General features: G+C 44.4%; 1 protein-coding gene across 3 annotated transcripts in view; it reads right to left on the bottom strand.

Moving 5' to 3' along the window:
- Positions 1-13,459, bottom strand: part of MDGA2 (MAM domain containing glycosylphosphatidylinositol anchor 2) — a 660,176-nt gene that overhangs the window by 212,516 nt on the left and 434,201 nt on the right. For all 3 annotated transcript variants that reach the window (XM_038407346.2, XM_038407347.2, XM_043516491.1), the window contains one exon: positions 2,108-2,401. In XM_038407346.2, the coding sequence (XP_038263274.1) occupies positions 2,108-2,401 (294 nt within the window). The remainder of the gene's footprint in view (positions 1-2,107; positions 2,402-13,459) is intronic.

The following is a 13,459-nucleotide window of genomic DNA, read 5'->3' as shown; positions in this document are numbered from 1 at the left end:
TTTAAACATGGGAGACCAGAACTGCACACAGTATTCTAGGTGAGGTCTCACCAGTGCCTTGTATAACGGTACTAAAACCTCCTTATCCCTACTGGAAATCCCTCTCCTGATGCATCCCAAAACCGCATTAGCTTTTTTCACAGCCATATCACATTGGCAGCTCATAGTCATCCTATGATCAACCAATACTCCAAGGTCCTTCTCCTCTTCCGTTACTTCTAATTGATGCGTCCCCAACTTATAACTAAAATTCTTATAGCCCTCCTTATAGCACCACTGCCTAAGCCATCTGTTGACAGTCGTAATCTTGTCACACCTTTGTTGCCCTTCTCTAGGAAGAGGAAGGATCCCGCTAAAGATCACCTGAGCCTCAATTTCCTTAAGCGTCTTCCCCAGCCTAGCATAGTCTCCCTTGATACTTTCCAGCGAGAATTTGGCTGTATCATTTGTTCCCACATGAAGGATAATTAGGGGATTCTTTCCCGCTCCCTTGAGGATCCTTTTCAACCTCAGGTCTACATCCCGTATCTTAGCACCCGGAAGACAGCACACCCTTCTATTCTCAGGATCAGCTCTAGTTACAGGCCTGTCTATTCTTCTCAATAAAGAGTCCCCGATCACATAGACCTGCCTTTTCCTGGTGACAGTGCTATTCTGCAGTCTCTCCCCTGTTCTCTCTGGCTGCAAGTTCTTTCCATTCCTATTTTCCCTTACAATTCTCTTCAACCCATCCTGTATCCTCCTGGGGCTCATATTTGGTGTAGTCTCCCTTGACTCTTCCCCTTTTTCTATAGGGCTAGCCTCTCTTCTCTTCTTCCTTACCCTTCCACCTTCAGCGACTACCTGCTGAGCCACTTCTTCATTTTCCAACTCTGCAAACCTGTTCCTAAGCTCTATTTCTCCTGCACTAGCCCATCTTTTCCTCTGTCTGGTTCTTTTAGTCACATGCTTCCACTGACCACTTTCCTCACCCAGTCTCCCCTCAAAATTCCCCAGCCCTGCTTCCATCTGTGCGTCTGAGCTTTTCCCTTCAGATACCTCATATCTTTGCTCCATCATCTGCTCAAACCCCTTCCTAAACTCAACCAGACTTTCCACCTGCATCTCCAAACCTCGGATCTTTTCCTCCATCAGCTCTATCAGACGGCATTTCATGCAGACAAAACTCTTACCGGTTCCCCCCTCCAGGATCATGTACATACCACAGCTTCCACATCCAGTCATCCTCAATGTGTCTTTCACTACAGGAGTCACTCCCACAGCTGCCTCTGTATCTGTCATCGCCTTCCCACCTAAATCCTGTTAATCTGGGAAACACAAGCCACACCAAAAAGACCACCTCCCCAGCAAAAGCAAACCCCAAACAAGCACAATACAAACTCCCACTCAAACTCCCCTGTTTAGAGCTCTGTTTGCTAGCTCCTGTGCCACTGCAGCTGTCTGTGCCGCTGCCTGACCGGCTGGCTACCTTTATAGGGCCCCTAGTCAGAAGCCCCGCCCCCTAGGCAGGGCTCAGCTGCTCTCTCAGCACAAAGCCCCACCCCCTAGTCAGACATCTCATTCTCTGATCATAAAAGCATAGTGTTTGCAAAGTAATTTATTTCCCCACATTCTCTCCTAAATGTGACTGAATTTTATGGCAACACTGTTTATAATTCACAGATTGAGATTCTAAAAAGTTCCCCATGCAAAGTGTGTTAACAGTTCCGCATAGACCAAGCCCCATGAACTTTTTTCTTATCTCACATAATGTCCATAAGTGAAATCAGTATGGGGGCCAAAATTTATAGAAACATAATCTTCTACATGAGGTATTTGTTCCGGCACTTAAAGAAGAGTAATGTTAGACATCCACAGAATAACACAGGTTCATTAAAAATTGACAACAGCATTATCATATACTTTTTAAATCAATGAGTAGCTTGTGTCATTTTTACTTATATGGTATCTGCATATTCTAATAATGAATTCTGGGAACCACAGAACCAAAACAGCAGGACACCAACACATGGAATAATCAGCAGACTCCTATTGCTATGAGTTTACTAGGAAACAATCAAGTCATTTCCCCCCAAAATGCATAAGAAGAAAATAAGAATTTACTTACACTGCACAATGAGCTGCACCAATGCTTCTCTGGGTTTCACATTAAATCCATTGTACTGACTCGTCTGACATCTGTATGTTCCTGTCATCTCTCTAGACACATTCACTATCCTCAGTATTCCATCATAGCTCTCCATCTGCATGGATCCATCTGGCATTACAATCTCCTTATCAGCTCTGGACCAAAGAATGATAGGTTTGGGCTTTCCGGTCACCTGGCATTGTAGTTCTATAATGTCTCCTTCCCGGGTGACTAAAGGTGATTTTTCTTGTGGAACAGTCAGATTGGGCGGAACTTCAAAGGGAAAGGGGGGAAAAAAAGAGAAGGTTCCCTGGTTAGTATTTACAGGAAAAGTAGTTGCAAAAATGAAGAAAATATACAGTGCTGCTACTTGTATTTTTATGAGATGAACCTCTGGTCACATGGCTTTCCGTTGAAGTATGTTTGACCTTGCAAACTTTTTTTTATCATAGAACTGACTGCAGATCATGTATATAACAGTCAAGGACTAAAGACAACATTCATGCAGGATGCAGAAATCAGTACCAACTTCATGAATTGAAGAAAAAAAATCTGTCATGACATTAGCACAAAGGCTTTTCTTAATGCACATTTTAAACCTACGAACAAACAACTCTGGGAAGGAACATTTGAACAGTTCTTTCCAACAAGTGTCACGTAATCCCTTGACTAGGAGCACGGCATAACAATGGTAAGAAGAGGTGGTCAATGAAATCAGTGATAGTATTCAAAATACACAATAACATGTCCACTTTTTTCTAGACAGCTTGTTCCCCCGTTTGAAAGAGTCTACCAGGGAAGGTGCGAGATCAGAAGTAAGTGCAGTTTGTAACTATATACTTGTGTCACCAGACCAGTGTTTGTACTAGGAGCCTATTAGCATTCAGCTGAGCTTTCCGCAGTTAGCCCCATTAGAGATGGCACTTCTGCCTCTGTACTTTTGATAAGTACAGAGCACTAAGAGCATCAAAGGCTTGAAGAGAACATTTCTGCCATGTTCAATTATCGTCGGCATCACATCACGCCTATATTCGTTTTGTAACCCAGCTTTTTCTTCTCTCTTAGCCATGGGCTTAATGCAGATCAAAATACATTTCTTGGAGTTGTGCATGATTTCTAGATGTGAACAGCCACATTGGCGCCACACAGTCTTGTGTTTACTTGCATGGATAACACCTACAAGTGATAGTTAGCTTTGTAGTAGGTCCATTTAAATACAGATAAGTGCAGTGTGTGGAGGGAAAACCATGTGACTGGGTGCAGAGCCATACAATAAGTACATTTATCATGCATCAATTGCTTGCCCAAACTCAGGAGACTATCCACCCCCTGGGACTTGCTCTAATGCTTCAAATCTCTCAGCACATTCGAATACCAATGTTTCCTTGTAATCAGCCCGCCAGAGAAAATGTTGCTTCTTCCCCCCTAAAACATGGACTTTTAAAAAAAAAATTACCCTGCCCCCAGCCAGGATGGGTAAGATTCAGTCTTGCACCAAACCATCTGTACGTAAAAATTTGAAACATTCAAACCTGCCTCAGTGCAGGGGGTTGGACTAGAAAGCCTATCGAGGTTCCTTCCAGTCCTACATTTCTATGATAAGTTGATTCTACCTCACAGCCCCGCAGGGCCAGAAGTGGGACCTTTGTACTGGTGAGAAGGGGAGACAGAGCCCCATCATCCCCCTGGTACCAGCGCTCATTTCTAGGCCTGCAAGATCCTTTGGTATAAGACTTTAAAACGGGGACATTTTCAGGCACAACAATGCTCTTTTAGACTATTTCACAGGCTTTAGTCGCTCCCTCTGAACTCTGCCATAACGGAGGCAAACTGGTTTTACAGAAGGATATAAAAAAATGAACCTGTACTTAAAATGCAGATCTTTCTAAAACTTTGATAGACTATATTCTTGTGTAACATGTGAGGCACACAGCTACAAAACAGGTGATGGTATTGGGCACAATGGCTTGATGGGGCATCATTTGGCAAATCCTGAATACTTCACTCAGAGCCTCGCCAGCCATGAGTATTGCAGTCATCCCAAGCTCATGGTGATAAAATCTCTACACCCCCCCACCCACATTGTGTTCTTTCACTCACAGGCACACAGTGAAAGCATGTGTATGCAAATACATGCATATATAGCAAACAGACAGAACAACAAACTATCAGGAGCAGGCTGAACAAGCTGACGTGAAATGAAGGTTTCTCCCTCAAAAAGAACAGACATGGGAATACAATGGCTTGAGAAAAAAATATATCTGACGCCTTTCTCTTTATACCAAATGCCACATACTGACATGGGAGAAAGAGAGAATAATAGCATGCAACTCATGACACAGCTGTTCTCAGTCCCGATACCCATTATAGCAATAGGGTTGGGGGAGGGAGAGGAGAGAGGACAAAATGTCGTTCCCCCAGGGAATGACCCATGGCCGAGCTGCTTCCCCCAAAAGAGGAGGAAGAAAATACTAATGGAGTTTCTGACTCAGCAGAAACAAGACAGCACTCAAAGAATAAATCTTTCTCAGATACAATATTTATCAGTACACTCAGACCACATCTCACTCTCCCCCTCCCCACAGACACTACCTCAGTAACAACAACAATAATAAATGATTTGTCAGTAGAAGTCAGGCAAGTTAACAAAAGCAGCCCAGCCCCAAAGAAATCATCTCTGCCCAGAATCTCATAGACTAACCGAAATGCAGGGCTGGAAGAGAACTCAAGAGAGGTCAGGTTGCTGAGCCAGAAACTGAAGAAGGACCAAGTAAACCTAGACGATCCCTGACAGGTGTTTGTCCAGCCTGTTCTTAAAAACCTCCAGTGATGGGGATTCCACAACCCCCTAATATCTAACCTAAATCTCCCTTGCTGCAGATTAAGCCGATTATTTTTGACCTACCTTCAGCAGATATGGAGAACAACTGATGACAGTATTCTGTGTGTTATATATAGATATAATTTGTGAACCTTTTCTGTAGAACTACTGCCTAGCCAATTACACCTCATTTTGCATGTGATTTTTCCTTCCTAAGTGTAGTACTTTGCTATTGTCTTTATCAAATTTCATCTTGTTGGTTGCAGACCAATTCTCCAGTGTGTCCAGGTCATTTTAATGCTAATCCTGTCCTCCACATTTTAGAGAACCCTCCCAAGTTGGTGTTGCCTGCAAATTTGATAAGCGTCATCTCAACTCTATTATCTAATTCATTAGTGAAAATAGTACTGGATCCAAGACAAGACCCGTGTGGAACGACAGTAGGTACGTCCACCCAGTATGACATTGAACCGTTGATAACTAGTCTTATCCTTCTTAGTTTGTGGTCTGTTTAGTGAGTATTCAAAAGGTGGCTGAAGTATTTATTTTAAGGAGGCCAGAACAAAGTGGAAGAAAACAAAATACATGAACATTTAGCTGGGTAATGATAGCCAAGAAGGAGATGCAAAAGCATACAGAAATTTAGCCAAGAGATCTTAGATTTTAAGATCAATAGGGCTGGGACCATTTTTCGTGATAGTTTTGTACAGCACCCAGCATAACGACATGCTGATCCCTGATTAGTGTCTCTAGATGATACCACAATTGTCATTAATGGGAGCAAATACGGATATAGGAGGCAAGTTACACAGGGTGCTGATGGCGAGGACAAGAAGCTAGTGTTCAATGCAGCTATCAAGAGGATGCCAATGGAAAGATTTGGAGAGGGCATGAATGGAATCAAAACAGTGTGCAAATTACTTGACCTTGATTTCAAGTGTCTAGTATGCACACAAAGAAAAGGAGTATTTGTAGCTCTTTAGAGACTAACAAATTTATTTGAGCATAAGCTTGTGCTCAGATAAATTTGTTAGTCTCTAAGGTGCCACAAGTACTCCTTTTCATTTTGCGGATACAGACTAACATGGCTGCTACTCTGAAACTTGTTAGTATGCACACTTCACCCATAGCATCCAGGGACATGAGTTTCAAGCCACTACTTGATTTACAGCAGCACTTTGAATGGACAGTTGGAGGACAGAGAAGGCAAGAGACAAGGAGACTTCAGAGAACAAGGTTGTAGTGCTCAAGGTAAAATATTACTGGCCCAGGATGTGGGTTTTAGAGGTGGGGAGGGATAATAAAGGATGGCATTCTCAGATGATGCCAAATAAATGTTCAAGAACTAGTGACAGCCCAGATATGGAGGTGGGAGAGGATTATTACTTACACATCTCCACAGGTGTGCACGATGTTCTGCGGACATATACGAAGACCATTTGCAACGAGTGGATAACCTAATTAGGAGAGAGAGAGAGGTTGTGGCTCTGGGAAAGAGGGATAAAGTTCACAAGTATTTGGCACATGGAAACACCAAGAAAGGACCAGGCTGTGTAGAGTGGGCCAATGACAATTGAACCAGTAAGGATGGATCAAGTCAGGCAAAGGAATGTTTGGGCTGTGCTTCAAGAAATAATCCCACCCTGAGATTAGACTGAGTTAATTAGCCAAGAGAATGGACGGAAGACCTTCACTTGCGTCATTTAAAACTATAGTGCTCAAGGCACTAAAGAACATTGAAGGGAACTACATTGCTGTGTCAGAGAGATAAGAAGCCCCCTTATTTAGGGCTTTCCTTTCTCCAGTTTCTAAAAAGGTCAAAGGTGATGTTCTGGACTCTTAAAGTCCATCTCCTGCCACAGGCAGCTTTGCGACAGATGCATAGTTCATGGCAAAGACGAAAAAGCTGCTTTGGGAAGAGGGTTAACAAGAGGCCTGGATGAAACTGGTGACAGCCATCCAAGATGGTCTGTGAAAGGCAGCCTCAGAGCTACCTCATTACGCTTTAGTAAGGCAGCCATTAATCATCATTAGGGACCTTCTCTTTCTTAATGGAACATTTCCTGGAAGGAGAGTGAAATTGTTTACCAACCCATATTGTGTGTTTGCCTTCAAACAAGGGAAACTAGGAAGGGGATTTAGCTGGTATCTTGAGAATGAGCAGAAGAAGAGTTGGTATCTGGACAGCTAGTGAGACTGCCAGTCCTGCCAAAAGGTATTGCTTTCAAAAGATGTAAACTTTTGAACCTTTCATTCACTTTTTCTTTCTTCTTCTTGGGAAGTAAGTTGAGAAGGTCTTGTGTAATTTAGCTTAAGAAAAGTGTAAATCTAGAGGTGTCAAGCAAACTATTTTCTTTTAATTCCATTATCTCTATTTTTACTACTTTTTAAAAATTAGAATGACTGCTGCCTGGGTAATTTCATGCAGCCACCCCATGAAGAAGAGAGTCCCTTATCCTCAAAGCAAAGGTGTACACAGATAAAGAGATTGTAGAACCTACACACCCATGTCAGTTTCATTCAAGGGTCAGGGATGGAGTTCTCTGCTCCCATCAAGTTGTGTTGCAGTCAGGCTTTGGTCTGCAAACACAGTTGGGAGGAGCTATAAAACCAAGGAGGACATGAGATTCAGAGAAGATGTGGATCAGTGAAATCTGCTGTGATAGCAGCTCATCATCATTACCTTGTGCAGTAACACAAAGGCAGGGAGACATCTCACCACACAAACCGTGTTGTAACGTAGTATAAGGGGCAGATGAGTCCACAAATAAATAATAAAACTCTTGTATACATTCGATATCAAGTAATTATAAAAGAAAAACATTTTAAAGCAACCCACAATTTCTTTTTCACCTCATGAATCTATTGCTTGCAATGATAAACTGTTCAAAGGATGATGTCTCCAAAAATCAATTTACTCCAATAATAAATAAGTCATTTGTTTCCTCCAGAACCCATTTGACATTGGTAGACTGCTTATAAATGATCACTGTTGGACAATGCTTGTGGCTTACAAATGTCTTAATTATACGACTAATTATACCAATTTGTCATCATGGAAATAGACACTACTGTGATTTTAATAAACAATTTGAACTAAAATGAAGATAATTTTTTCATGTGTTGTCAAAAGCAGAATGAGACGACCAGCAAACTTGGGTCTGTCTCCCAAGATCTGTGAGAGTGATGGGTCGTCCTTCAGGAGCCAGAAGAGTACCCAGAAGTCACCTACTACAGGACAGGCCCAACAAAGAAAACAACAGAACGCCACTAGCCATCACCTTCAGCCCCCAACTAAAACCTCTCCAACGCATCATCAAGGATCTACAACCTATCCTGAAGGACGACCCATCACTCTCACAGATCTTGGGAGACGGACCAGTCCTTGCTTACAGACAGCCCCCCAATCTAAAGCAAATACTCACCAGCAACCACACACCACACAACAGAACCACTAACCCAGGAACCTATCCTTGCAACAAAGCCCGTTGCCAACTCTGTCCACATATCTATTCAGGGGACACCATCATAGGGCCTAATCACATCAGCCACACTATCAGAGGCTCGTTCACCGGCACATCTACCAATGTGATATATGCCATCATGTGCCAGCAATGCCCCTCTGCCATGTACATTGGCCAAACTGGACAGTCTCTACGTAAAAGAATGAATGGACACAAATCAGACGTCAAGAATTATAACATTCAAAAACCAGTTGGAGAACACTTCAATCTCTCTGGTCACTCGATCACAGACCTAAGAGTGGCTATCCTTCAACAAAAAAGCTTCAAAAACAGACTCCAACGAGAGACTGCTGAATTGGAATTAATTTGCAAACTGGATACAATTAACTTAGGCTTGAATAGAGACTGGGAATGGATGAGTCATTACACAAAGTAAAACTATTTCCCCAGGGTATTTCTCCCTCCCACCCCACCCCCCACTGTTCCTCTGATATTCTTGTTAACTGCTGGAATTAGCCTACCTTGCTTGTCACCATGAAAGGTTTTCCTCCTTTCCCCCCACTGCTGCTGGTGATGGCTTATCTTAAGTGATCACTCTCCTTACAGTGTGTATGATAAACCCATTGTTTCATGTTCTCTGTGTGTGTGTGTATATATAAATCTCTCCTCTGCTTTTTCCACCAAATACATCCGATGAAGTGAGCTGTAGCTCACGAAAGCTTATGTTCTAATAAATTTGTTAGTCTCTAAGGTGCCACGGGTACTCCTTTTCTTTTTGCGAATACAGACTAACACGGCTGCTACTCTGAAACCTAACAGTCAGCATGGATTTGTCAAGAACAAATCGTGTCAAATCAACCTAATAGATTTCTTTGACAGGGTATCAAGCCTTATGGACAAGGAGGAAGCAGTAGACATGGTATATCTTGAACTTCGTAAGGGCTTGTCTACACTACACTTTACAGCGCTGCAACTTTCTCGCTCATGAGTGTGAGAAAACATTCCCCTGAGCGATGCAAGTTTCAGAGCTGTAACGTGCCAGTGTAAGACAGTGCACCAGCAGAGCTCTCTCCCAGCTCTGGGGCCGCGACTACGCAGCCACATTAAAGCACTGTTCAGGTCAGGAGTGGTTCTTAGGAGATTTGGGTCACCTGTTTAATTTGCATCAGAATCAGATTTGGGAGTCTAAATGGTTTGGGAGCACACAAATCTGGAAAGGTAATGGCTCGGGCCCATTACCACTGAATCTTTAAAACTACACTTGTCCTGCAGAAAGGGAGGGTTTTTAATTTCACAAACATCCAATAAAATTCACTTCTGATGACACATTTCCAGAGCCTATAAAATTCCATTTGTGCATGTCCCCTGGTACTGTTATCCATTTCTGATTGATGGGAGGCTGCTACAGCACATTCCATGAAAGTTAGCTTCAGCAAACTCTTCTCTTCCTCGCAATGCAGCATGTTTTTGCATCCTCCCCTTTCAGCAGCAGTGGGAATCCTGAAGGATCATGCCCAAAGTCAGATAGCTGATGAACAGCAAGATGTATAAGATAGCAATGCTCAGTTCTGGCACTTGGAAAATGTGTTTGTGCATAGACCTTATGTTCATCGCTATCACAGCAGTTATGTATCTTGATGAATCGCTAATGACCTTCAAATTCAGACTGAAACACTTTCAGCTTTCCCTAATTGGGTGATGAAGTCATACAAATAGACATGTCTTTTAAGCCATTAAGAAAGACTGGTTCTGAATGATATTTTTTCCTCCTTTCTCTTTGTCTTGCATGTTACGGGACGGTGAACCTAAGTACTGACATAATACATCACTGCCTTCAGAAATTATGAAAAGCTTACAGACATGGTCATCTGAATGATGCTTCTGATTTATCCTATTACTCTTCCAGATGATCCTATGGCAAGTAAAGATAATGCACTGGTAACTTTCTGCTAGAGAGGCTATGCATGAGTGCACAGAATGTCATTCTCCCACATGCATCCATCAGGCCCCAACATTGCATTTGCCAGCTAACAATCTTCTCTCTCTTTCCACTTCACTCCTGTCCAAGTTAGTAAGATGAGCACTGCTAAACTGTACTGCTGGAGTGCATGCTACACTACATTGAAAGCTCAGGTGTGTGAGGCTGTTGCTCATAGGCTCTGTCTTCACTGCCTTTGTGATAAATAAACATGTAGATAGAAATTAGCATTCCAAGTATCTGAATCACTGATTGTTTTGTCTCTAAGTCTGTGACCCAGTGCATAGAGCACTAGACTGGGACTCAGGAGACCACGGATTTATTCCCATTTCTGCCACTGACCTGCTGTGTGACCTTTGGCCAGTCACTTAATTTCTCTGGGCCTCAGTTTCCCCATCTGTAAAATGGGGAAACCTTCTTTGAGATCTACTGAGGAAAAGGGCTAGAGAGAGTTTAGGACCCAATCGCATGGCATAAAACACTGCATGTCATTGTCCTCAAACTGACACACACACAAAAACAGCACATGTCCCCCAGTAAAGTGTCCATATGGACAGCGATGATGTCTGACCTTGCAAAGGGAAAAACACTAATTACATACTCCCTCCATCTTCTGAGAGACTTGATGCTGGGGAATGGCCTCTCCATTCATCTTCTAAGGGAGTGAAGGAGCTGTGGCCTCCCTCCACAAGGCTGAGATCTGGGAGCAAGGAGAGTCCGGGAGCAAGGAGAGTCCAGGAGGCACTGAAGGAAGAAGCCCTGGATGCCCTCTCCCTCCCCAAAGAAGACTGTTGGCAAGGAAGAGACATTCTCAGGTGCAGACCACTCCCTAAAGACAGCGCTGTGGAGTGCTCTGACAGGCTAGTGAGTCATGGTCAAAAGATGAACCAAGGATGGCACTAATATGGACGCTAGTGAGCACCACAAGGGAAGGAGAAAAAAGTCTTCATGTGAAACTTGTTCCGTTGACTGTCTTCTCTCCTGCCTTCTCTCTCTGGCTTTGGATGACATGCCAGAGTTTTGACAACTACTGTTACCCTGTTTTACAGCTTTTCCCTCTGAGATGGGCAGCACTTGTGTAATTCCTTTTATGTTTTTTTCTTGTCCCTCACACATTGATACTGTTCCAGGAGGCTGGCATGTGCAACAGTGAGAACCTGTTTACCAAATGTGATAATAGCCAGCCCTAAACATCCTGCTAGATCCTTTGAGTGTTCAGAGATCTCTCCTCTCTCTATCAGACAAATGTTACTAACTCCCTTCCTCAGCTGGTATAGATGGGGGACCAGAGAACCCCCAGTGTCTATGCTAGCTTCTGGCAAAGGTGGAAAATGGTGAAAGGCCGCCCTGGCCTCTCACCTACTGGGGTCCTGCAGGGCCAGCACAGCCCAAGAAAGGAGGCAGCACTGGCCATGGAAGAGGCATGGGAAGGCTAGCTAGGGGGTGTAGAAATCAATGCATCCCTGTGGGCAGCTGGAGGGTTCTGCTGGAGCACTGAGTGCAACACACAGCTGCCCATCACTGGCAGAACAGCGGAGGGAGGGCAGCCCTGGGTGCAGTGGTCCAGGCCTAGATGAATTCAGAGTTTATAGTCTGGGAGGAGGAATCTGAGGGAATGGATCCCTGGGCCCAAAGCCCTTCTGATGTCATTCAGAATCAGACCCAACCTGGCAGTTCCCTTCCAATGCTGAGATCAAGGTCTGAGACAAGGGTCCCCTTTCTCCCAGTCTTCCGGATTTGCTGCAGCCTTCTGAAGGTTTGTGGTGGCCAAGGATGCTTCTTGTTCCTCTTCTGGGACTTGTTGACAGCATTCTTCTGGATCCAAGGCTTAAGCATAACTATGGCAGAAACTCCCTGTAGCATTTGGCTGTGTGTGTAGATTACAGCAGAACGTCCTTCTCCTCATCTTCTTCCCGACTGTTTCTTAGACTCCTCTAAGGGACAGGGACATGGAATAACTACTGGTGTCAAAGTGGGAGAAAAATTCTCCCTTAATATCCTGGGCAGCTGTCCTAACAGATAAGCCTGAGGTCACTGTGGACCATTACCCTGGAGAATGTTCTTTTGAACTGGCTATCACCACCTTAACACCCCAGACAGGGGCATGCAGGGGCATGGCCCTCCTAATAATCATCAGGGCACAGAACTTCTCCAGTCCCAGGGTCACAGAGGCAGGGAAGAGCAAGCTTCCACTGGGGTTGGGGGGAAGGGTGAGCTCCTCCCAGGACCAGAACCGGGAGGGGAGGGTAGAGGGAGTTCCTGCCGGGGCCTGGCGTGGGGAAAAGAGCGAACTCCTGCCGGGGCTGGGTTGGTGGGGGGTAGCAAGCTGCTCACAGGGCCAGGTGGGGAGGAGGGAGAGGGAGCTCCTCGGGAGAAGGGGGCTCAGATTGGTGTCTCTCTGCTTTTCAGATCTCACAAGCTTGCCCGACTGCCTTCCCCAAACCTGCTCGCGAGAAACACGCAGAATGATGTAATGCCCTCGCCACTGCACTGTTGGCAAACATGTCTCACTTCTTCTCACTTGGCCATAGAATCATGGAATATCAGGGTTGGAAGGGACCTCAGGAGGTCATCTAGTCCAACCCCCTGCTTAAAGCAGGACCAATCCCCAATTTTTGGCCCACCTCCCTAAATGGCCCCCTCAAGATTGAACTCCCAACCTGGGGTTTAGCAGGCCAATGCTCAAACCACTTAGCTGTCCCTCCCCATCATATTGTCCTGTTGATCTGATCCCTGTGAACAGTTTCCAGGCCAGCACCGGAATGGATTCTGGGACAAGTGCCAAGCACTCAGTCAGGGTATGCATTCCACTGAATGCATCCAATGAAGTGAGCTGTAGCTCACGAAAGCTTATGCTCAAATAAATTTGTTAGTCTCTAAGGTGCCACAAGTCCTCCTTTTCTTTTATGGCAATCATGGTGAAGGGATGTGCAGCAGGGGAGCAGTCTGACCAGACTCCTGTGAGTTTTTCAATTTGTCTGTGGTCCTTCAAAGTGGACTTGGGACAGCTGATAACCTACAGCAGCTGTCTGCACAGTTTGGTCTGTTTGTACTGAGGTGATCCAATT

This window comes from Dermochelys coriacea, chromosome 6, assembly GCF_009764565.3.
Source record: "Dermochelys coriacea isolate rDerCor1 chromosome 6, rDerCor1.pri.v4, whole genome shotgun sequence".
Classification (NCBI taxonomy): Eukaryota; Metazoa; Chordata; order Testudines; family Dermochelyidae; genus Dermochelys; species Dermochelys coriacea.
Note: the sequence above shows the minus strand (reverse complement) of the source record. Positions and strands in the feature narration are given on the sequence as shown.